This window comes from Octodon degus, unplaced genomic scaffold (assembly GCF_000260255.1).
Source record: "Octodon degus isolate 3935 unplaced genomic scaffold, OctDeg1.0 scaffold00017, whole genome shotgun sequence".
Lineage (NCBI taxonomy): Eukaryota > Metazoa > Chordata > Mammalia > Rodentia > Octodontidae > Octodon > Octodon degus.
In genome coordinates, this window is record NW_004524593.1 from 10,089,109 (window position 1) to 10,114,600 (window position 25,492).

Consider the following 25,492-nt stretch of genomic DNA (forward strand, 5'->3'; position numbering starts at 1 on the left):
AAGAAAGAAAGAAAGAAAAGAAAATGAAGACCACAAATGGAATTCCTGAGACAATAACATACTATTCCAAGCAGGTGTCTTCTCACAAATCGTCCTCCACTTCCTGTTACTATCCAGTCCCCCAGCCTCCTGCATCTCTTTAGTGATAGTCTTACACTCGGGTGTGTTCCTGTGCTGTTCCATGAGGTCTCTGCTTGTTTCAGGCAAGAGACATGAAGGTTATGTCTGGCAGCAGCCTTTTGATGGTGCCCTTCTCTGTACTTGATCTGTGATCTCCCTTCAGCGTTGACACCAGAACTGTGTAGAATCTGGGCTTTGCAAATCTACAAGTGTACTTAGGGCTGTTCTAAGAAAAAATGTTTACAAAGACTGGCAAGGAAGTGCCTGCAAGGGCTGCATCTACTTATTCTCACTCTGTAAGAAAAATCCTAGAATGACAGCGCACCACAGGTACTGGGCGAATTGTGGTTCAGCTCTGGAGACCCAGGGAGTCCCTTTCCTGCCACATTCTTTAGAAAAGGGTAAAAAGAGGTTAAATAGGATGAGGCCTAGGGCTAGGCTTGATGATTACAATGGATTTCAATTATGGCTATTTTTAGTCTCCAGAGTCAATTGAGCCAATACCATGGTTTCTCTCTATCAAAATAAACAGAGTATGCAAATCTGAGCCCGGAGCCATCATCTCATTTGCATTTGCGTGGCTGTACTCTGATCTTGTGCAAAGAAAAGGAGCAAAGTCTCCCGGCTCTGCTCAGTCCCAGGGGCGGCTGTGCAGTAGGACAACCTTCTATCCATGCAGTTGGGAAAGATTCGGCCCGGTTTGGAAGGATGGAGAAGCTGATGAAATGTGCTCCTTCTTACAATCCAATGCTTACACTTCACCCTGCCTTGCACTAAATCTGCAGGATTCTGGCAGCCAAGGTGAGGATGGACCCCTTCTGCCTCCTCCGCTCCTGCCCAGTGGCTGAAACTAGGGCTACTGCGAAGGGTTCCAGGAGGACCAGTGAACAGCCACTGTCACAGAGCATTATTCCCTGAAATGAAGGCCTGGGGTGCTTGTCCAGAGGGCTGCAGATGGACATGGCTTTGGATCTCATCCCATGGTTGCTCTGCCATCTAGCAGTCTAGAAGGGCTCCCCTTACCCTACAAAGAACAGCAATAAAGATAGTTGGTGGCTTTGGACTGGAGCTTAGTTGCCCCGTGAGGCAGAAGATGCCTTCCTGTGCGCCCTCCAGGCCCTGTGGGCTCTGGTGGACCACTCTGTTCATGACTAGTAACTCTCAGGGCCTTGTGTCCTTGGAAACCATCTACATTTTCATCTTTTTTTTTTTTTTTTGTATTTTAGGGAAGGGTCTATAGAGTGTTCAGGTCTCACTACTAGATCGGACTCATAATGATCTACCTATGTACAGCCTTCCAAGAGCTGGGATTACAGGCACGTGCCACCATGCCCAGTCTCAATTGCAGTCTCAGGGCACCCCAGGGAGCAGGGCCAGCATGGTAGGCTTGGGGATTGAACCCCTGGCTCCTGCACCTGCTTGCAGGCACTTTAATCCACTGAGCTATTTCTCCGGCTCTCATCTTCTCTATTGTGCTAAAATATACACAACACAAAACTTAGTGCTTTCATTTTTTTTTTCCCTTTGGTACTGGAGATTGAACCAAGGTCCTTCCACTGAGCTACATGATCATGGCCTTTCACATTTTCATTTGAGGCAGGTTTCCCTAAGTTACCAAGTTGCCCAGGCTGGAGTTGAATTTCAATCCTGCCCCAGCCTCTCTGAGTATTTGGATCACAGGCATGTGCCACCATTCCTGGCTTGATCATTTTAAAGGGTCTAGAGTTCAGTAGCATTAAGTCTATTCATACTGCGTCACTTCTACTTATTGCAGAGTACTTCACTGTGCTGAATTCAATTTCTACTCATTAAATACTTACTTCACATTTCGTCCTTACTCCCAAAACCAGGATCTTATTTTCTGTCTTTATGGATTTACCTAGTGTTCTACATATCACATATAAACAGATTCATACAATATTTGTCCTCTCCTGTCTAGTTTACTTCACTTAACATACTTTAAAGATTTATCCACAGAGCATGTGTCAGAATTTTGCTTCTTTTCGGCTGAATAAAATCCCATTGTATGTACACAGCGCATCTTGTTTTCCATCTGTCTGCTGACACATGCTTGGGTTGTCTCTATCTTTAATTACTGTGAACGCTGCTACTCTGAACACTAGTAGTCCAGTCCTCATTTTCCATTCTTTTTGTACACCTAGGAATGGAATTCAGGGACTGTATGACAACTGCACGTTTAACTTTTTAGGGAACTGACAAACTTCTACCAGGGCCGCCCAGTTTTGCATTCTTACCAGCACAAGGGTTCCACTTTCTCCTCACACTTGTTAGATAACTTTTTTGTTGTTGTTATTACACCCTAATCAATGTGATGTGGCATCCCATTATGGTTTAATTTGCACTATTCCACTGACCAGTGAGATTGAACAATTTTCCACATGCTTACTGGTTATCTGTGCATCTTTTAAAAATTATTTTTCTGTCTTTTTTGAGACAGGGTTTCACTATGCAGGCTGGTCTTGAACTCACTTTTGTAGCCCTGGCTGACCTCAAACTTACAGCATTCTTCCTGTCTCAGCCTCCCAAATGCTGTGATTACATGTGTGTGCCACCATGCCCAGCCTTTGTGCATCTTTAGAGAAGCATCTTTTGTCCACTTTTTCAAGATTTGGTCAAATCTTTTGTCCATTTTTTTTTTTTTTTCAGAGTCAGGGATTGAACTCAAGCCCTTATGCTTGTCAGGGAGGTGCTTATTCTACTGAGCCATCTCCTCAAGCCCTTTTTGTCCATCTTTGAACTGGATTTTGTGTCTGCATTTTAAGAGTGCTGTATAGATTCCAGATATGAATCTTATAGAAGAATATGATTTGCAAATAGCTTCTCTTATTCTGTGAGCTATTTCTCAGTCTCTTATAGTGTCCTTTTATGCTCAAGAGTACCTTTCCATTTTTAGGCAATACTTTATCAATCTCTGGTTTTAACTAGTTTTTTTTTTTTTGGCATCTGTGGTTCAAAGCCTTCCAATATTTGATTTGCCTACGATGAGGCTGCCAATACACGTGACTCAGGATTACCGACTCTATCATGTGCTGAACATGCTTGCCCAATATGGTCCTTCTTACACGTGGGCCATGCTCTAGTCCCCAGCTGGGGAACCTCTGCAGTTGATCTGAAGCCCCTGTGCCTTGGGCGCCCCAGGGATACATTTCTTTTGGAACCAAGTAGAACCTGCTTTGAGGAGGGTGCGGAGGGTGACTCCACTGGAATGCCTTCTTGGGTTCACGTGTGCTTTACAGAACAGAATCCCACAGTGCTCACGAAATGCCCCAACTGGACAGGCACCTGGCACAAGGAACAGGATTCAGTAATTGGAAGGAAACAAAAGGAAATGAATCAAAGGGTTTAGGAATGGCCATTACTAGTGTAAGTCCGAGGAAAGATGTTACACAGATGCCACAATTCAACATTTAATAACTCAGGGGGCAGCACGAACTTTTAATGAGGAATGATATGGAAGAAGAATGTGTTTTTTCAAATAGAAGACAGATGAGAGTTTTTCAATTGTTTTGTCTGGAAACAAGATAGGCTACTGTATGATTTTCATATATTTTTATTTTGGAAACAAATAATGAATAAATTATTTCTTGTTAGGAGGTGTAGTTCAGTGGTAAAGCATTTGTCTAGCATGTGTGAGGCCTTGGATTCAATCCCCAGTACACTCACCATATGCACACGTATATGTGCACACAGACACACAAAGACACACACACACACACACACACACACACACACACACAGAGGAAAAGAAATCGTTCATTTCTTAAATGGCATAAATGTGACTGAGTTCAGTTCAGGGCCACACCTATCACCTGTTGAATTACCTCCAGAATTCGTCTTTTCCTTCAACGCTAAGGGTTAGGCCAGGGCCTCGCACAGCTGGGTCTCCCTTGCGGAGCTACACTCCTGACTCCCTGCAAGGTCCTTAACGGGGCAGTGTCTCAAAGTCCCGCCAATGACAAGAGGCTCTCAGATCAGGAATTAATGACATCTTCCTTAGGCTACTTCTTCTGGTTCTTTGTTTCTTAATTTCAATCATCTTAACCCTCGTCCAAAGGTTCCTGAAGGACACTCAGTGGGTTATCTGGAGGGTCCAAGCACCCCTGACAGTGCTACATCTTGCAGGCAGAAGTCATTGCCTTCTGTAGATCTAGGACCTCATACAGAATCGGGCACAACATTGCATTTCTCTCTCCCTCTCCAGCAGTACTGGGGATTGAACCCATGCCTCTGCACTGAGCTACCTCCCAGACCTGTTTTGTATTATTATTTATTCTTCACAGAGTCTCACTAAGTTGCCAGATTTCCCAGGCTGGGCTTGAATTTGTGAACCTCCTGCCTCAGCCTCCCAGAGTGCTGAGATGACAGCTCTGACACACCTCACCTGATGCATTCTCTTCTTACAAATATTCCATGAACAAACTTCTCCACTAAAATAAGTCCCCCGCAACCCCAGCTTAGGAACCTCCAGCACCTTTCTTTTTGCTTCATGGGAGCCAGTGTCAGAATAAAACCAAAGCCTGCCTGGGCTTGAGTGAGCACCTGGTACCACACGGTCTCTCCCATGTCACGGAGGACAGGCTCCTGCAGCCCCCCACAGTATCCTAGAGGCACAGCCAAGGCCCTCTCTGGTCTGCGCAGTTCAGTCCTCATAGGTCAGTCACAGGGAAGACAGCAAGCCCACGGTTACCACCATGCCTGAGGAGCGTGTGCAGCCGCGTTCCCTGAAGCGTAATCATCAGAAGCACTGCTATGCCTCCAGCTGGAGGCCAAGAATGGCCCAGCCGAGCCAGGCCACTTGTAACTGAGTCCACAACACAACCCCTGGGCTACATTTACACTGATACTGCACAGGGGCAAAGCCTTTAAGAGCAAAATGTTTGCTTCCAGCAGTGAGCTTGGGTTAGGAGCTGATAAAGCTGATGGCTATGGTCAAAGACATTTGCGTCTAGCATGGACGTCCAAAGAGTACTCCATCTTCGTTACTTTTCTCATTACTGAGACAAGATACCTGGCACCCAAATTAAAGGAGGAAAAGTTTATTTGGTTTATAGTCAGCTGGCTCCACAGCAGGGTGGCACATGGCAGAGGGGCAGCACAGAGGAGCAACAGTCCACAGCAAGCAAAGCGTAAGCAGAAAAAAAGGCCTGCGACCAAACAAGCCACTGTCCCTTATTTTCTGGAGGTTAGTCTTGGGTGGGTACTACCACACTCAGCAGACTGATTTATTAATCACACACCCTTGATCTTAGCCACCTCTGGAAAAGCCCCGCATATGACCACGCAAGGCTTCAGGGGGACAGTGAGACGCAAACCACAGCAGACATCAAGTATCTTTGCTTGCAGTTATGTCTAAGCAGGGCAAGTAGCTATGAGTGCAGTGGGGTGTTGAAGGGCTTGCTAGAAAACCTGAAAACGCCTCATTCTCAATCCTTTTCCGTAACACAGAAAGTCTTATTCAAATAGATAAAATTTGGGGGGAGTTGTGAACTCACTAAGGTGCATCAAGAACCTCTGACACAGGCCGGTCCTCAGTCTGCCCTGGAAAGAGCCACACTCCTGCACGTGACACCCACTGGGGGGCTCTGATCAAGCTGGCTCCACATGCTAGTTCACTCAGCAGCTTCCATTTATTCCTCCAATCCTGTATCCCATCTGGTTTATGTTATCCTGGATTTTTCACTTAAAAAGCACAATATTATTATTAAGACTTCCATGAAAAAGAGAAGAGATGTGGCTAGCCCTCCACCCTCCTCTCCCGTGGTCTTACCTAGAAACACGAGAGATACGTGCAGTGAAGAGTCCACATGCTAAGACATGATGCTCCAACTAACTTGAGACACGGGTGCCGATATGCACTTATAATTGATGTCTGCAGGCTTTTTGTAACTGTGCTCAAATGCAGTTCTCTTTCTATCCAGAGAAATATAAGCTATAATTGTCAAAATTTACCTTTACATAAATTGAGAGAAAATGTAACTAAACTACAAAAATTTGTGATCAAACTTGTGCTAAATTTTCCAAAACTCATGTCATCTGGGGAGTGTGCAGTTCTCCACTGCCTGTCATCAGTTGTATTAAAAAAATTTGGAACATCAAAGAACTTAAATGACATGAAATTGCTGACACTAAATAGTGTTCAACTTCAACATGCTTTATGAATCAATCTAAATGTCCCATAAACAAGTATTGGAGTTTTGGAAACAAGTCATCTAAATTTTGATTGAATTTCATTCAATTCAAAACATGTTATAGTCCGTAATCAAGTGTTCATCAGATGAAACAGAAGAGGCCTGCGCTTTGAAGTCAGTAATGAGTTGTAATTATTAAAAACAAAGTTTACAAACAAGAGGACCCTGACATACAGAGGATAAGAGTTCAAACTGCATGAAAGATGAACTCTAAATTGTATAATTTTGCCCTGGAAATTGGTGTGTAGGACTACGCTCTGGAACTTTAACACATACTAACCTTACTGACTTGAGGAACTTATTCCACTGATATGAACCTGTATGGATTGTGGTGCATGTACAGTTTATAATCTTTTGCACTAACAGAAAAGGAAGTTACCAAAAGGTACAGATAAGAGTCTGGAGAAGAAAAATATCACTTCAAGATCATACCAAGAGAAAACTACAGTCTTAAGAAAAACATCACTGGCAACGTGTTTGTGTTAGTCAGCTTTCTGTCTCTGTGACAAAACACCAGAGACAATCAACCGAAAGGGAGAAAACACTTATTCTGGCTCCTGGCTTCAGAGTTTCAGTCCACGGGAGGCTGTCCCTGTGCACCAGTGTCAAGGTGGGGCATCAGGGCAGGGAGCACAGGGTGGGGCACAGCTGCTCCTGCCATGGTGGCCAGAAAGAAGAGAGAGAAAGGACTTGGCTGTATCCCCTTCAAGGTTGCACCGCCAGTGATCTACCCTCCAGCCAGCGGGTCCCGACTCCTCTCTACAGTGCCACAACCTAGCAACCACTTCTTCACCACGTGGGTTTTGAGGGGGTGATTTAAGATGCTCACTGTAACAGGCCTAGATATGATGAAGAAAAGGATCGAAACGCATGAAGGTGTATCAAGTATGATTATTCTGCTTTTTTAATATTCAGATAAATAATACTGTACAAAGAAGCTTTAACTTATTACCTTGATGTACACAGATATTCTTCTTGTAAGAAAATGTGTTTTGAATAGAATTATTTTATAGGTCCATCGATACAGATGTATTTGATAGAAAATCTTTTAAAACATGAAGTAATATTAAGTGCTCTTTATAGCTCTCAAAAGAGGCCCACTTTGGATAATAAATTATGAGTTCCTTGACTTGTAATTTAGGAGAGGAAGAAACGTGAAACATAAAGTAAAACAGCAAATGAATAACACAGTTGGCTGGGTACCTAGAAAGAACTTCTTGCTAAGTACAATTAAAAATTATGGCTATTTTTAAGAATCATATTAAATGCTTTCGTGAGCTTGTCAAAGAGGAAGAATTCTTAGGCCTGGAAAAGCAAAGCGAGGTGGGGGCTCAGGAGAAGCACCCTTGCAAAGCTTGCTTTCACTGTGAAGACACCTGTCAGACCGGGTCATCTTCTTCAGCTTAGCTTTTCTATGGCCTCTCCGGGTATGGAAGGTAGGGGACAAAGCCCAAAGCCTGCTCCAAGTGGGGAGCCCAGGGGGAAAATTCCTCTCTCCAGCAACTGCTCCCCTCACACACTGAAGACATAACTGTCTTGAAAAATAGCACTGAGCAAGGGAAAAACTGTCTTAAGAATTTGAAGCCACAGACAGTCTAGATTGCAAGCAGGCTTGGAGCCTTACCTCTCCAGATCTGGGTGGTCCAAAATATTTCAAGCTGAGAATACAGTTTAGACTATCCTTGACTGGCACCTTGTCGAACTACATACAAATGCTCTCTAAAGTAAACCATCTTTATCCCAGGTCTCACAAATAAAAATGTCAATGAAATTGAGTAGCCCCTAGACAAAAAATAAACACTTAAAGAAACTAAGCACCATGAGAAAGCACCAGCAGACATAGCAGATGGCAGAGTGAGATGTACAAACACAGATGACAAATAAACAACAAAAAGTTGATTAACATGTTTGAAGAAATTAAGATGTTTAAAGAAATAAACAACAATACAAATGACGAGGATTAACCAGTTTCTGCTTTGGCCCATGTTTGAAAGACAGGAACCAGATTTACCTTTTAACCTTAAAAGACTAGAAAGCCAAACAAAATATGAGCAAATTGGGGTTTGGATACCACATCAGAGGCCGCAGAGGGAGGGGAAGCAAATGAGCGCGGCTTACCAATATCAGCTCATTGCCCAAGAATTTCTAGACCTCACAGAAGAGAAGGGGACATAGACATAAGCAGGCAGTCATCGCGCTCACCTGTATAACGAACACGACAGGACACTCTGCTGAAAGGAATCAAAGGGGAAGCACAATAGAAAGTTCCCCTGCGTTTGTAGGTTGGAAGAATTAATATTGATAAAGTGTCCTCAATACCCAAAGAGATTTATCGATTCAATACAATTCAATACCAATGAGCTTCTTCAGAGATAGAGAAAATAATCTTAAAATTCATACTTGATCACAACAAGTCACACTGAAGACTTCTTGTAACCTACCATAGTACTGGTATAAAAATTTGACACATAAAACCATACATCCACAGAGATTTTTTTTTTTTTTTTTTTTTTGTGGAACCAGGGATTGAACTCAGGCCCTTGTGCTTGCCAGGGAAGCGCTTATTCCACTGAGCCACCTCTCCGGCCCCAGAATTGTTTTTCAACAAAGGCTCCAAAACTATATTTTGGAAAAAGGACAGCCCTGTAATAAATGGTGCTGAGAAAAGTAGATGTTCATATGAAGAAGAGTAAAACTGAATCCTTTTCTCTTACTATATACAAAAAGAAACTCCAGATGGATTGACGACCTAAATTTTGAGGTCTGGAATTACTAAACTACTAGGAAAAAAAACACGAGGGAAATAATTTAAGACACTGGTAGAGGCAATGATCTTTTGGATATGACCCAAAAAAGCACACGACAACAAAAGCAAAAATAGGCAAATAAGATTTTTCCACATAGTAAAACAAATAATCAACAGAGTAAATCAACAACTTACTATTTGGAAGAATAAAAGAAACTATTTCTAACTATTCATCCAACAAGGGATTAATATCCAGCATATATAAAGAATTCAACAACAAAACAAGTAATTCTATTTTAAAATAGGCAAATGACTTAGACATATCTCAGGAAACTATTCAAATGAGCAACAACTATATGAAGAAATGGTCAACATCACTAGTCATCAGGCAAATGAAAACCAAAACCAGAACAAGCTATCATTTCACCTCTATTAGACTGGTTATTGTAAAAAAAAATGTAAATGTAAAATTCTGGTAAGGATTCAGAGAAAAGGGAATTTTTATACACAGCTGATATCAAGGTAAATTATTGTAGCCATTATGGAAAACAGAATGGATACACCCAAGTAACTAAAATAGATATACTATATGATTCAGTTATCATATTTCTGAGTACACAGGAAATAAAGTCAGCATGTCAAAGAGATACCTGGACTCACTCCCATGTATACTGCAGCACTACCATATAGTCGACACATGGAATCAACTTAGTTGTCCACTAGAATATGAACAAATAAAGGTAACATGACAAAACCGCACAATGAAATATCATTTACAACGAAGAAAAGAAATCTTGCTATCTGTGGCAAAATGGATGGAATTGGCGAGTATCATGTTAAATGACATAAGCCAAACACAGAGAAGAGAAATACAATGTGTTCTCACTCATGTGGAAGCTAAGAAGAGTAGAAAAGTAATTACTAGGGCCTGAGAAGGGTAGTTGAAGGTTATGTCCCACTTTGTCCGTCTATAGAACAATAACAGCAGCCACTCTACCTAGGCTGATATAAAGATTAAAGAAGAATATTTGTACAGCATTAATCAGATTTGTACCGAGCAAAGACTAGCAAAGAGAGACATATCTGTTGCTCTTGTTGCTTTGACATAAGCCCATGACTCTAAGACTGTGTTAGTCAGCTTTTGATCCCTGTAACGAATACCTGAAATGATCAGTTTACAATGAGAAAGTTTCATTTTGTCTCACTGTTTTGGAAGTCTCAGGCAATGATCAACTGGCCTTAGATTGCTGAAGAGGCGGCCCTTCATGGTGGGAATGTGTGGTAGGGCAAAGCGGCTCGTCTCATGGTGAACCAAGAAGCAAAGAGAGAAAGATAAAGGGACTGGGGCTCTATAATTCTTTCTGAGGGCACTCCGCAATGACCCAAAGATCTTCCATTTGGCCCCACCTCTTAAAGATTCCACAACTTTCCAATAGGGCCAACCTGGAAACCAAGCCTTTAACATATAAACCTTTGGGGATGTTTCAAATCTAAACCAATGCAAAACCACTTGAAGTAAGAACTTAAATGGGCTCTGGAATAGAAGAGTCAATTCTAAAAGGGCAATCCTGACTCCGTCTGAAGGCCTGTAGAGTAATCATCACTTGGTACTGTTCATTTACAAATTATAGGCTCCAATGAATTACTCTGGTATGGAAAGAGCTTTGGCTTAAGGAAAGGTCAAATGGCACAGTTTTCTAAAGGTAACTGTTCTCTTTTTTTACAAAAGGAAGTACCAAGTACAAGGAACAAGTTTTTAGTGGGGAAGTTTGCTTTTTCAGATTCTGACTGTCAAGGAGGCCAGAGGCAAGAGCCCTGGGCTGTAACTGAAGTCAATTCCCTCTTTGGATTTGGACTGAATTAATCAGAACTGGAAAGGGATGACAAACACATGTCTTGCTTTGAAAACAAGAGACTCCCATCTCATCTATTTAGAATTGTCTTGCAAAGAGTTAACCATAATAGGTGATGAAACTTCAGTTACACAGAGCCTAATTGTCTTTTTTGCCTCCAGGGTATAATTTTCTAGATGCAGTTCAAAATTTATATTGTCAAATAATTTGGGAGTGGACTGCTATCCTCAAATCTCAAGATATTCATAGATGTAAAAATGGCCTTTCATTTAGAGACTTAATGCACTGCTGGAACTTCCCCGTCCTTGTACTCTCATGGCACCACATCCAAAGTCAAGGAACAGATGACTATTTGGTATGGTTTACGTGCAAAATGTCTTCAAAGGTCTCATTTGTGTAGAGGTAGGGCTTTTGGAATATGTTTGGATCTTGGATTCATCCACTGGTAAGTCTGTCATTAAATGTGCTGGCAGGAAGTGGAGGCTGAAAGGAGGAGGTATGCACCTAGAAGTGTGCCTTTAGAGGATTTCACTCTCTCCCCAGTTTCTTCTTCTGTCTGCTTTCTGCTGCCATGGGTGGAGCAGCTTTCCTACCAGGCCTTTCTGCTGTGCTGCTTCTACCCTGGAGCTAGTCATGTGTACTTGGCCTCAACCCTCTGAAGCCATGAGCCAAACAGACCTCTTCTTTAAATTGTGAGTGTCAGGAGCTGGGGAGATAGCTCAGCGGTCTAAGCACCTGCCCTGCAAGCACAAGGACCAGAGTTCTGCTCCTGGTACCACATGCCATGCCATGTGTGCTGGGCCATCCCTGAAACCCTGTGTAGTGGTGCATGCCTGTAATCCCAGCGCTGGGGAGGGTGAGACAAGAAGATCACTATGAGTCTGAACTGAATAGTGAGACCTGGTATCAAATAAATAAAAAAAAAATTTAAAAATGCACTGTGAGTGTCAAGTATTTTGTCTCAGGGACAGGAGAGGTGACCAATATACAATTATAATAATATAATAACACTACTATAATGAAGTGCTTTGAATAAGTAAGCCCCTTAGTTGAACTCTGGGTGAACATATATTTGCTCCTACTAGACATTAGCAGGATTATAGTAATACATAATAAGCTGTATCTTCATTATTATGCCTTAGGCTATATAGTCACAACAGACCCACTGGATCTTCTTACTTTGTCCTTGAACATACTTTATAAATGTGACTTATAACTACTTCATGCTTTGTGTTCTTATTTGCATACTAGTTTCTTTTGACCTACTACTCTGTAAGCTTTCTGCACTAGCCCAAATACTTATAATATTTTATATCATGTATTAGTTACTTTTTTCATTGCTGGGACTAAATAACCTCCAAGTTCAAGGAGGAAAGGGTTATTTTAGCTTACTGTTATAGATGTCCACAGTCAACTCGTTCCCAGGCAGGGTGGCATGGGAGAGGAGCATGGAGGAGGAGAAATAGCTCATAGCATGGTGGCAGGAAGTGAGAGATCAATGGAGGAGGAGGAAGAGAAGGAAGGATACAAGACCCTTCTAGGCTGCTCCCCCAGCGACTCACCTCCTCTGACCAGGCTCCACCTCCCTGCATCACATTTAGCTGTAAACTCATTGGCAGACTAATCCACAAAAGAGAACCACATCCCTGGGATCCAATCGCCTCCCCAAAGCCCCACCTATGAGCACATAAGGCTCTGAGGCGACATCTAGACATAAATCATAACATACCTCATTGACTATTGGTGAATTTATCAAAATAACCTGGTTAAATGAACATAGTTTTGCTGTCATATCTGTTTCTAAAAGATGCAGCATCAGTGTCTTCCCACATCCTATACAGCTGCCATTACTCCAAAAATATGTTAGATTTGTTTTAATAGTGTTTGTGGACAGGATATCATGTCTGTGTCTTGTACAATGAATAACCACTAAGACAACAATATGCAATGTATTAATTATTGAGGCTGTGCTAGTAATCAGATCTGAAACTGTCTCACTGCTATTTGTTTCTCAATAAGATTATTTTTAAAAAAATATGTACTCTTACTAGTTTAGAGAGGGGCTCTGATAACTACTTAGCATGTCTGGTGGCACAGAGGTACCATCCTGGAATTAGGACAGCTACTGAAAATTGAAGGCAGACGTCTGGTTCATATCTGTTCCTAAGAATGTAGGTTTCGGTCGAATGGCCTCAATTCAGATTAGCCTAAAATAATGAGCCTGAAGAAAAGATTATAATTGGTATAATGAGCTTATATGCTAGAAGATATAGTTATATAAACAAGCAAAATATGACAGGTGCCTCAGATAGAAAATCCTGCAGAATGACATTGGGGTTAGAGGATGGAAAAATATTTTTGTAGCAGTGAATTATGAATGAGGGAGGAGATCTTTGAGATAAGCCCTGAAAAATAAGCAAAAAGGAATATGAGGACTTTTAGCATTAGAAACTAGATTAATGTAGTTTACCATATTAAACACTTAAAGGAGGAAGACCACATGATCATTTCATCAGATGCATAAATGAGTTGGATAAAATTCAAGTTTTAATAAAAGCTCTCATAAACCCATCAACAGAAGAACAAATATTTCATGATATGCTCCTACAATAGAAAAACCATATAGTCATGAAAATTAATGCCCCATAGCCAAGCACATCACAATGAGGAACTGGTTGAAAAAAGTGAGTTATACAGCAGCACCTGCCTGGCAAGTACAAGGTCCTGAGTTTGATTCCTGGTGCCTAAAAAAGGGGGAAAAATTAGCTAAGTGTCCACTTACATAAAATTAAAAAAACAGATAAAACTAAATCTAGGGACACATACTTAGCTGGTAAAATACAAGCAAGGGGACTTTAAACATACAACCCAGCACAGCGATTACTTCCAGGACAGGTAGGAGGGTGATGCAATCATAAAGCACACATGAAGCCTTCCGAGGCACTGAACTGTTCTATGCCCTAATCTATGTAGAAGGGGTACATATGTCTGACTTGTCACTGTAGACTGGGAAGATATGCATGTGACACATCTCACAAGTAAGCATGTGAAATAAGCAGAAACCCACTAATGAGGAAAAGGGTCTAGGTCAATACTGGAAACAAAGAACGTCCTTGATAAACGACGCTTAACTCAATAAGTGAGTGCATGAGTGGGGGACTGAATGCATATGGCCAGTGGAACAGGAGGAAATGGAGTCCATAAAGATGGGGACAAGAGATGCTAGGGGGTGTTCATTAGTCTCTGCACAGTTTCTGTGATCTGAAAGGAAGGGCACCCACAGTGGGAAAGAGCTTCATAGGCCACAAAGGCTTTTAACTGTCCTGAATCCAGCAGGATGTCAGCTAAGTTTAGAGAAGGGAGGATATCAGATTTGCATGGCAAAGGGAGCACTATCAGATGAATGGAGAATGAAAGAAATGAAAGTCTCTGCCTTCACTAAAAAGAATCTTCAAAAGGAAATCATGGATGTAACATGTGGCCCTCATGAAACGGATAGTGAAGTTTGCTCAGGAAACTACCCAAGAGTGCTGTCAATGCGAATAGCAAATCCAATGGGTCCTCCTTGTTGTACCCTGTCAAAATTGACTCCATTTTGTTGCCCTTCTAACCTTGCCGAGTTCCTGTTCTGTATGCGCTGACCCCTCCCAACTCCTCACCCCTGTGACCCAAGTCTTATGACATCTGTACCCCAAACTCTCTTATCTTATGAACTCCATGTGACTGCCAACTCAGTACCCCCACCCAACAGGACCACCCCACGAACTAATGACCTGAAGTACCCCATGATTGCTGATTTCAGCACCCCACCCAATGGGACCACCCAATGAACTAATGACCCTGCCACTTCTTCCTCTCCACCCCTTCCCTGTTTTTGTGGTTTTCAAGCTTAAATACTGATCCTTGTCAATGCTCAGTGCGTCTCTTTGCATCTTGCATAGAGACCGCCGCTGGGTACCAGCTAAAATAAAGCGCTTCTTTTAACTTTTGGACTTGCCTTGTTGTCATCTGATTTTTGAGTTACAACACTCCTCAGGGTGAGCTTTCATGCACAGTGATGTAAGGTCTCCTGAGAGAAACAAACTTGCTGAGTGACTTGAAGAAAAACAGCTGACATGGCCCCGAAAGCACCGGCACATATAACCCTTAGAGACAGTGGTTCATCAGGACAGAGAACTAGGAAATATAAGCTCATATGTGGGGGGCCCCAAACCTGGAAACCTCTTCCCTCTAAGTCTTAAGAGTAGAAGAACATGTAGAAAGGACAGATTGGTTGTTGCCCTAAATGAATTTCATTAAGTCTTTTTAAGACATCTCATGTTTCTCAAATTAGTAACAAATTTACCCTAGCCATGTCTGTTTCTTTGGTTCTCTGTTCTATTGATGTGGAATCAAGCACTGTCAGTTACTAGGTACATTAAACAATTTGGTGCAACTTAACTGCTCCACAAATATAGCCATTTGAGAATTGTTCAGTTATACAACTGAATGAATTATCACCTCATTTGCATGGACAAAAAAAATCTATTGATGCTCAATTGAGCCAGAACCACTTGTGAAACAGGTGAGAATTTATGGTTGGATACTCTGATTGAAGCTCTATTAATGTTCAAGACAGCTTTTTAATGAATTAAGCCCCAACTCATTTGTATCCTCTTTCCCCTCAAATGCCCAACCATGCCTCAATCAAGCTCTCCTTGCGTAATCACAGAGCCCCTGGGTGCCCAAGGGCGTCTGAGCCCTTTGTGCACTGGCCTGGGCTCACCCAAGGCCCCTTTCCTTTGGCTGTTTTCTTTCTGGTATATATGCGACTCCTGCTATGATGATCAGTTATCATTAAAGATAACAATTAGCTGTACATTCAGAGCTACATATCTGGCTCCACAGTTTATCATGATTTGTGTCAGGCAGGCTCTGTGTCAATGCAGTAAGTGGTACAACAGCTGTGAATGGTGGGGGTGGGGGTTAACGGATGGGCTGTGGGGAAAGCCTGGAACACAGATGAGTGATGACCCTCACCACCCCATCCTCCCTGAAGCCCTTCTCTTCATGCCAGCTGGGGGCCGGTGTGCAGACCTTACCAGATACGGTGCACAGGTACTGGGTTTAATTCTGTGTCCTCACTGCATTGTACACTGCGGGAGAGTGGACATCATCTGCTGTATTTCTAGTGTCTGACTACTGTAGGGACTCAATAAATGTTTCTGAATTGAACAAGTGAGTGAATGGAGTAATCGGATAGAAGAGCCTGTTGTTCGGCTCTACATTTCCCTAATTATGATTTCCCTGCATCTGGTAGCCTCGGTCTTGGAAAAGTCTCCCCAGCTCCTCAGCCAGTTCTTACACTGCGGCATCCTCCTTGCTGATCTGAAAGTGGATGAAGCAGGTGGGATCTAAAGTGTGAAGTCCAATCCACAAAGTTAGCATTGAGAATCTCTCTGGGAGAAAATTCGTCTCTACTGAGTTTAAGCTGGACAAGTTCTACCTCTGTGTAGTTAATGCATCGCTTTCTCTCTAGCTGAGCACTTGGAGAAGTGCTTCACCAGCATTTAAAGGCCAGATTCTGTCTTTAAATATTTTTTTTAATTTTTATTTATTTATTTATTTATGTGTGTGTGTGTGTGTGTGTGGCCAGCTCAGCCCACCAGGGGGTGGGGCTGACTGGCATGTGGTGCTGGGGGATTGAACTGCGGTCCCTGCGCTTTGCTTTGCTTAGCTTAGTTTGTTCTAAGTAGGTGCTTTAGACCACTGAGCCATCTCACCAGCCCTGTCTTTAAACATTTAAACAGCATCCCAGTTGGTGGGATACACAGGCACACATGGGGGACAGCAGTCTCTGAGCCCCAATCCACAGACTCACTAAATGTGTAGTCAGTCACTTGTGTTCCTAAATCACCACTTTACTTTTGTCCCGAGTGTTTAGAGTTGAATTCTCTTAAATCAAATGTCTGCCTCAGGCGGCCACTCTGTACACTAGGCCCACCCATAAGATGAACAAACATGGGAGGGTTCCATTTTCATAAAAGGAAATTATAATCCACTTGGCCAAAAGAGATAGATAGACGATAGACAGATAGACAGATAGACAGATAGACAGATAGACAGACAGACAGACAGATAGATAGATAGATAGATAGATAGATAGATGATTGATAGATAGATAGATAGATAGATAGATAGATGATAGAGATACATACCTTTATTTTTATAGTACTGGGGATTGTATATAGTGTCTTCATGTTGAGTTGCAGTCTTGTGTGTTTTTTTTTCCTGAAGTAATTTTTATTTTGAAATAGGGTCTCTAAGTTACTACATTGCTTGGGCTGGGCCTAGCCTTGCAATCCTGCCTCAGTCTCCCAGAGTGCTGGTTAAGGGCATGTGCCGGCATCGCTGGCTGAGACACATACATTCTAGGTCAAAGAGTAGATGAAAACTATGACAATGTCAGGTTAACCTGGGTCATAAAAATTTGGGATACATTAAAGTGGTGATCTTTTTGCTATTGAAGCACATTTCTTTAAAGTGGTTACCACAGACATTGTCTCAGTGAGACCTACATTCCTGAGCTGGAGAAATAAGAATAAGAATGAGGATTCCGATCTCGCAGGTAGAGAGGTCAAGGCTCGGGAAGCCTCTCTGAGTACATGGAGCTGCCCTCCTACTCAACCAGGATTAAGCAGAGTTTTAATTCCTATCATACTTTTGTATCCTTTTGACAGTTTTTTCAGAATCAGGAAGGAAGAGATTTTGATGAATAACCCCAGAAACTGAATCTAGACACACTGGAAAGGCCAAAGAGAAAGGAAGCCTCCTGATTTCTATCCAACCTTCAAAACAGTTCTCCATCAGGAAATAACTACGCTGGATAGAGGAAAAGATCAGCCATGGTGGCTTGCTGCCCAGAGGTTCGGATTGAGCTGGTGACATAATATTCTGCTTCCTATGCAGAGAAGAGATGTGTGGAATTCATGTCTCAAACCAGTGGCACAAGAGCCAGGACTGAACCCAAGACTTGTAAGCCCAGTGGATTCCCACACAGCATGTGTCCCAGAGTGACCAGCATGTAATGAACCTGGCAGAGTTCATTTCTGAATGCTTCCAGTCTGGACTGTAAAGAAAATATCCAGCTCCAGAAATTTCCATAATTAAATATGAAAATACCACTGGCTTGGTTAGAAAACTGCTAAAAGAGAAAAATAAGAGAAAGTAAGAATGCTAAAAAACCTCATACAAAGAGACTTCTTTTCCTGGGATGTTATGAGCTCACTTTCTCTGTATCCTAATGGCCATTAAAATGTATAAAAATGAATGTTTTTAGAGCAGTAATATGAAGAATTGTCATTGCTGCTGTTGCTTGGCAACCTGGTTATTTTATTTCTAAACAGGGAATGCTAAAACGGGTATGTGGAGTTTGTGCAAAAGTTTTAAATTGATGTTCTTCCTATAAATCAGGAGGAGATAATCCATCATTAATGTATATTTAAAGGAGTTAAATATGCATATGTGTCTTTCTTTTTTCTCTCGCATGAACAAAGACACTTACATGAGCTTTCACACTATTTCATACTACTTAAGTAAATTGGGGAACTAATACCTCTTTGCATTTTCTGGCAAATATCTATTCAATTTCATGGTACGTGTGAATAATCTGCATAGAGGCCCAGAGCAACAAGCCTGTGTGCTGAGTGTGGTAACTCCCAGCAGTCCTGGGTGCTCACTCCAGCTTTGCAGAGCTTGAGGGGGCGGGTGCAGGACTGCTGCTGCTGCTGGAAACACATCCCCCAGCCAGGCAGAGGCATGGGGCAGCCCTGGAAGGTGCTGACTGCCAGGCCTGCTGCTGCAGGTGTTACCTACAGGCTCCAGCCCCCGCTGCCTCACCAAGAGAAGTCATGTTAACACTTCGGAGGAGCTGCTCAGGTGTATAAAATGCTATTTGTTCTGAGTCATTGACTTGAATTTGCATCTCTAGCTCTGCCTGATGGTTTGAATGGACTGCTGCGTTCAGATGCTGCGGGTTCTTAAAAAGGACTTCGCTCTGCCCGGGCCTTAGGAGGACACCAGCTCCATCAAAGACTCTGGGAAAGGGCATCCTGGTCACTTTGGCAGGACAGAGGCTTCTGCTGAGGCACAGAGTCTCAGGCTCTCCCTGCAGTCACCCACCCAGGGAGGGGAGGAGTGAAGTTAGCACAGTGCCTGAGACTCCAAACATGGTAATGCCTGGATGAGGCCTCAATTCTGCATCACAGACCAGATTCAAATAGAGCGAGGTCCTGTGTCACTTCATGTCACAAGATGATTACACAGCACCAATTTTCAAGTTGTCTGGGAAAAGCAGACAGACACAACACAAGTGGGTCACAGAATAATTTTCCATGATCTATCAAATGGGAATCAAGACACTATCAAATCCCTTGTGTGTAGGAACAGTGCAAGAATCCTGTTGGCAAATGGGCAAATAGAAGCACGTAGATGCGGAATCGGCTACAGGCTGGGCATACCCAGACATACATTCCTTAAATTACAAAGTGCCTGAGTTGGTTTGTAGGGAACACTTCCAGGATCTATTCAAGGACAATTTGAAATCAGCCCTTCCAGAATGCACACTTGCAGAAGCAGCCTGTTCACCTGGCCAATGACTTTCGGATGTCATAAGCTCACAGATTCTCATGCAGAACACTATAACTGCCACTGTGAAGAGATGTGATGACTGTCTACACCTGCACAAGAGACTTGAATCCAGGGCTGGGGTAATTAATGCACAGGGGCCACACGACACACACACAAAGCTCTGAGTTCGATTCCCAGTACTGCCTGCACCCTCTCTTTTCCTCTTTGGCATCCAATCAACAAGTAACATCACCCCACTTCCTTCCTACAGATTCCTTCTCTGCTGCCAACCAGTTGTTGTAGGCAGCTGAATTAGACAGAAATATTACAGTAGTCAGACAGGGCCAGGCCCTAAAGGAGACAGCATGGAAGTCAAGATATCTTGCAACTGTGAGGGAGATGGATGCTCCCGCTGTGGGCCAGACCTAAAGACCAAAGATTGAACAAATTCTTACCTCACTAAAGATAAGCATCTGGGATTGGTCATCACCTTGAGGAAGCCAGAAAGAGTCACTAATCCAACCGCTACTGGCTGGCTACTGGACAAAGTCCTGTTCTATCTTTATGCCTGCTTGCTACGTGACTTGCTTCCACATTTGGTCCTGGATTTAATCAATTTTACCTAAGCAACAGTGCTCGTAACCTTACTGGTTTGACCATACTTTTGTTCCACCTTATGCCCACCTAAGCGAGTTCCCATATTGTCCACCTTAGACCTACCTCACCACATGGTTTCACTCTAATAAAAAGTCCCTAGAAGAGACAGCTTCCCACGAGTAACCCCCTCAGACAAAAAATTTCTTTTCCTCAATAAATATTATGCTCTTAACCTTCATTTGTTCCTAAAATTAATTCTTTCGTTTTAAAGCACACGAATTCATCCCAGGTACCTTTCAGATCAGGAGTCTCATTCCCTTGTATCACAATGACGTGACAGATTTGAGTCTTCCTTTTCTTCTTTTGCCTCCTAACGTCTGGTTGGTCAGCTCTCTCCGTAATTTATGTGTGTGTGTGTGTGTGTGTGCACGCGCGCGCGCGAGCGTGTGTGTGTGACAAAATCCAGGGCCATAGTACTTGCTTTTGTTGAACATGGGCCATGAGCCCTTGCTCAGTATAAGATTCTAAAATCTTTTAAAGTGGGATGGGCTTGGGAGGCTGAGGCAGGAGGACTGCAACAATTTAAGACCAGCCTGGGCTGCATACGGAGTTCAAGGCCAGGCTCTACTGCATAAGGAGCCCCATCTCAAAAGAAACAAAACCAAACAAGCAAGCAGTAATTGTTTCCTGAACAGAGTAACAGTTCTAAATGAAGGCAGATGCCTCTCCCAGTGGGAAGGGTACCTAGGGGTTTTCACCTTTACAGAATAGCACTTGCAAGGGACCAGGAGTTCTGTTTTGAAACAACTTGCTTGTGGTTAACATTTTTATGCTTCTGGAAAGACTTGCTTCTTCAGAAGAGCTGCGACATAATAGCACTTTAGCTGACGATCAGGTCACCCTGACAGATTCTTGCTTGTGGGGGACCAGTTCCCAGGGAAGTGTGCTGGGATTTCGTCTTGGGGCATGAAAATTCATTCCAATACACCTGCCTATATTGTCTTATCCATCAAGAAGGAAGATTTCTAGCACCTTGTTGCCCAAGAAACGGTAAGGAGTAACAGTCTTACCTAATAAATGAGCCTGCAAGGAAATTTGCAAATGTGCTGTCAGAACACTCAGGCCTAGGGCAGATCTCCCTCAGCATGAGGTTCCCCCAAGTTGGAGAGCAATTTGTGCAGTCTGTCGGTGCAGAAATGAGGAGAAATGACTTGGGGGCTGGAGCCCTTAGGTGGTCTCCCTGCCTTCCCTGCATGCCTTTCTGAATGGTGTCACCATTTAGGATAGATTTGTGGCACTTGGAGTGGCCGGCAAGCCTAGGCGGTGAGCTGGCTGGGAGCCCCTCGCTCTGGCCTGCGTTGTCGCCTACAGAGGCACCATCATTTGCAAAGTCAGAACCATTGAGGGCACGCTGCTGAGGGTTCCTGTGGGAGCGGGCAGGCTGGGTGCTGAATCCAAACTCACTTTCCTGCTCGCTCATATGACAAATTGTGCAGTACAGCGATGAAGAGAAATGAAGACAGTCTCTGCCCCTCTGTGCACATTCCAGTTAATTTCCCAGAAGCAAGCACAAGTAATGCAGCTTGGAAGCACAGAGCTGTCTAGGGTGACAGATGACGAGGCACTGGGGTTTTCGTGTTTTGGAGATGGGGGAGGGCAAAGAAGAGGGAGTTTGGTTTTCTGGGTTTTTTTTTTCCTGAAAGTAAACGGGAACAAGGTGCAGCACGGGCTAGAAACTTGCCGTTCTCTCAGAAACCCAGTGCAGAAGACAAGGCCTGACACCCGGAAAGGCGTTCAGCGTGCTGACACAGTGCTGCATAATGCGGCTTCAGAACACTGATGTAATTGATAAGGGAAGCCAGGGCCGCCCTGCTGCGCTGAGCACCTCTGCCTGTGCACGCAGCTAACAGGGTCCAGAGCTCAAGGAGCAGAAGCACCGGCCGTGTGGGCTCCAGCTGCCAAGGTCTCTAGAGAGCAGTTTGATCCTGACACCAACTGGCTGGGCATTTGTGAGTAAAGCTTTGTCTTACCTTTCTGCGCCCCCAAACAAGACAGATCTAGCTGATGAATCCCCTTGCAAGTGTGATTTGCAGATACCAGATACTGAGTACCTGCCGCAGCTGAGGTTCTGGGATGTTAGTGCCGAGGCCTTTCAAGGCTTATCCATGGCAAGAGGCAGTAGGGACCAAGGAACGCTGAAACGAGTGTTCTGTGCACACTGGGGGAGGACAGACCTGGCTGTGTGGCCTGGCCACTATGCCTCCTGGTGCCCAGCAATGGGCTGCCCAGCAGGCTTTTGTGAGGGAGGTCAGGCAGGGCAAGGGCAGCAGATGAGAGCGGGTGTGCCCACGGCCAGTGGCTCAGCCAGGCCACCTCCTGCTGGTGGAGGACAACTCCACAACTGTGTGCGATGCAGATACTGTGCACTAGGCCTGTGCCACTGTGGAAGGACAGCGGCTCAGCACCGAGCAACTGACGCCCACAGGGCTGAGTGAGCGGGCTTCACATTCTGTCATTCCTCCCACGAGGGCAGGAGGCTGGTTGTTAGGGCTGGCTGGTGCTCAGCTATATTTACCTTAACCAGAGACCCTGAACTAGTGATGTAAATAACTCTTCATGTTTTCCTATCTGTTTCTAGTAAAACCCAAACTCTAGTAAAAAAAAAAAAAAAAAAAAAAAGTTGCTTTATATAAATTAAAATAATCTGACAAGCTTACATTCACCCAACCTGCCCACCATCAATGTAACAAATATTTATTCAATTCACAAAGGCATGTTATTCTTTAGGAAACGTGTACTACACAACTAAAAGACACAACCAATGACCTCATTATAAGGCTGCAGTCTAAATTTTCCATCATTACGTTTTAAGTTACCATGTTCATAGACGTGATCCTTCTTTTATGGAAACCAACAAGGCCCAACAGTTCTTCATTCTTTCCCAAGGCCTCTCACCCTGACAGCCCCCCTGCGGACCAACTTATTTCCTGGCTGTTTTGAACTCACAGATTTTCATTCATTCAGAAGTGGAACTCATGGAAAATGAAACTTTCAACCTGAAATTTTTCTCACAGAAAACAACCTTTACATGTAGGGCAGCAAAATCACTTCTGAGCTTATCAAGTAGGATTCCAAATTTCAAGCACTAAGACTGACAGGATTATGATCACCACCTAAGTGCTTAAAGTCAGTCTAGTAATGGTCCTCCTGGTAGAAAATAAAATAAAACTCACACGTCTTTGCTTTCTTTTTGGTGGTGGGGTGGGTGTTTTGCATCAGTCTAGCACTGGAAGAAGAACCCACAGACGCATGCTGAATCCCAGTTGTTGTAGAATGAACGGCCCAACTTAGGTTTTTCTTCCTTAGTACTTGTATCTTACAGGAGTTTTACAGATTACAAAAAGATTCCACACCCATATCCACGCTCAGGACTACTCTGAAGGTATTATTTATATATAATCAGCTGAGAATAGACTCAGTGAGGTAGAGTCCATCAAATTTTCATTATTGATTTTTGACTACAATGTTCTAAAGTCTCGAACACAAACTTTCATGTGTCTTATATCATTCTGAATCTTGTTTCTGGGCAATGCTGACAGGACACACAGCTATCACCCTCATTTACAATGAGCGAAGGTTCACACAGCTCACATGAGGTCCAGGAGGCTGCGGTAGAGGCCTGGGCAGCCAGTGGAGCACCTATCGGATGATGATGTAGTATCACAACTGTTAGCCAATGCTGGTCTCTGGCACTGTGCCATCAACCTGGTCATCTTGGCCATACCTCTCCCAGATGGTCCTGCCCTGAGAATCCCTCACCCAGCTCAGGTCCCACCCTTACCCCGTCCGGTTTTTCCCATAGAAAAGCCACTTACTTGTATGGGATGTGTTTGCTGCCATTGACGAGAGCCAGGATAACATTGCCCAGAGCGGACAGTGAGAGGCACAGCCCCGAGCCTCCTTCTCGATTTTTGCTAAGAGCTTTCACACAGCTGCCGAGATCAATGAGATGCAGGCGACTGCGACCTCCAGACACTACCATGGGAGAGAAGACAAGAGAAGAGAGAACCTGTGAGTTCTGGCAAAGGCTCATCCATTCTTCATGCAGCTCCTTGAAAATCTGAGGAAAACGGAAAAGGAGAAGTGAGAGGTTGGCATCCACAAATTTACAGGAAACCCCCACAAGGTCACATGAGGGTCACAGCACTGACCCTTCTAAATTCCATCCACCACACACCCCTTCTAAAAACTGACATTCACATTGTAATTATGCAGAAATTCCTGTAGATTGAACTGGGTGAGATTTCAGAAAAGGCAATGTATAATTAAAGAAAGATAAGGTTTGGCCCTGAATATCCTCCAGGTAGTAGAATTCTGAAATTCATCAAGTTAAAGCCTGAATGGCCCATGAACCATTTAGTTAATTATCATACAGACCATAGCCAAAGCTCAGCCAGCGGTCAGGTTGATAACCCAAGGTAAAATCAGAAAGAAATAAGAGCCAGGTGCAGAGATAGAGAAATCTCAAATATTTGCTGAGTAGCTGCCAGTTGCCAGGTGCTACACAAACATCAGTCTCATTTAAGCTTCCATGGCAAAATTATAAGCAAAATATTATTATCCTTACTTATAGATGAGAATATAAAAATTCAGAAAAGTTGAAAAATTTGCCCAGGAATGTCTCTGGATCTGGCCTCGATGAACTAGCAGCGGACTCATCTTCTTATCTGAAACAACCACAAAATGAAGGAAATGTCTAAAACAACCGCTGTAAGACAACAAGCACCACAGGACAGTGATGCCTAGGAGATGGGAAGGCAAACACTGTCTATATCTCAGGAGGCACCTGCTTTCAGAGAGTACCCGGGTCACAGCTCAGGGAGAGGGAATCAGGTGGGACTTGGTTGACCCCCTGAACCGAGGAGATAGAACTGAAAGTCCAGGAAGACCAAGGCTTACAGAACAGGAGAGAACTATGGAGATTTTCAGAAGGTCCTGTGAGGATTCAACCGAGTAGTGGTCAGCACAGACCAAAGAAGAACTCACCCACAGACAGGGAATTAATCCCCTGAAGAGAACAGTGGTAGGAGGGCATACCACTCACACAAGGCCAGGGATAATGCCTGATCCCAACAGCCAGACTGGAAAGCCTCAAGACTGAAAGGATACTGGGTAAGGTACTCAGGAGGTCTTGCTTCAGTAGTGGGCAATATTTAGCTATAAACAAACACTGATCTTGCCTCAACTGATATACTGATATATATATATATATATATATATATATATATATATATATATCAGCTGGCCTTGAATTTACTATGTAGTCTAGTCTGGCTCCAAACTCATGATGATCCTTCTGC

General features: G+C 43.4%; 1 protein-coding gene across 4 annotated transcripts in view; it reads right to left on the reverse strand.

The window, feature by feature from the left end:
* Kif26b (kinesin family member 26B) overlaps positions 1 to 25,492 on the reverse strand; it is a 512,864-nt gene that overhangs the window by 34,541 nt on the left and 452,831 nt on the right. For all 4 annotated transcript variants that reach the window (XM_023710227.1, XM_023710226.1, XM_004626828.2 and 1 more), the window contains one exon: positions 24,008 to 24,167. In XM_023710227.1, the coding sequence (XP_023565995.1) occupies positions 24,008 to 24,167 (160 nt within the window). The remainder of the gene's footprint in view (positions 1 to 24,007; positions 24,168 to 25,492) is intronic.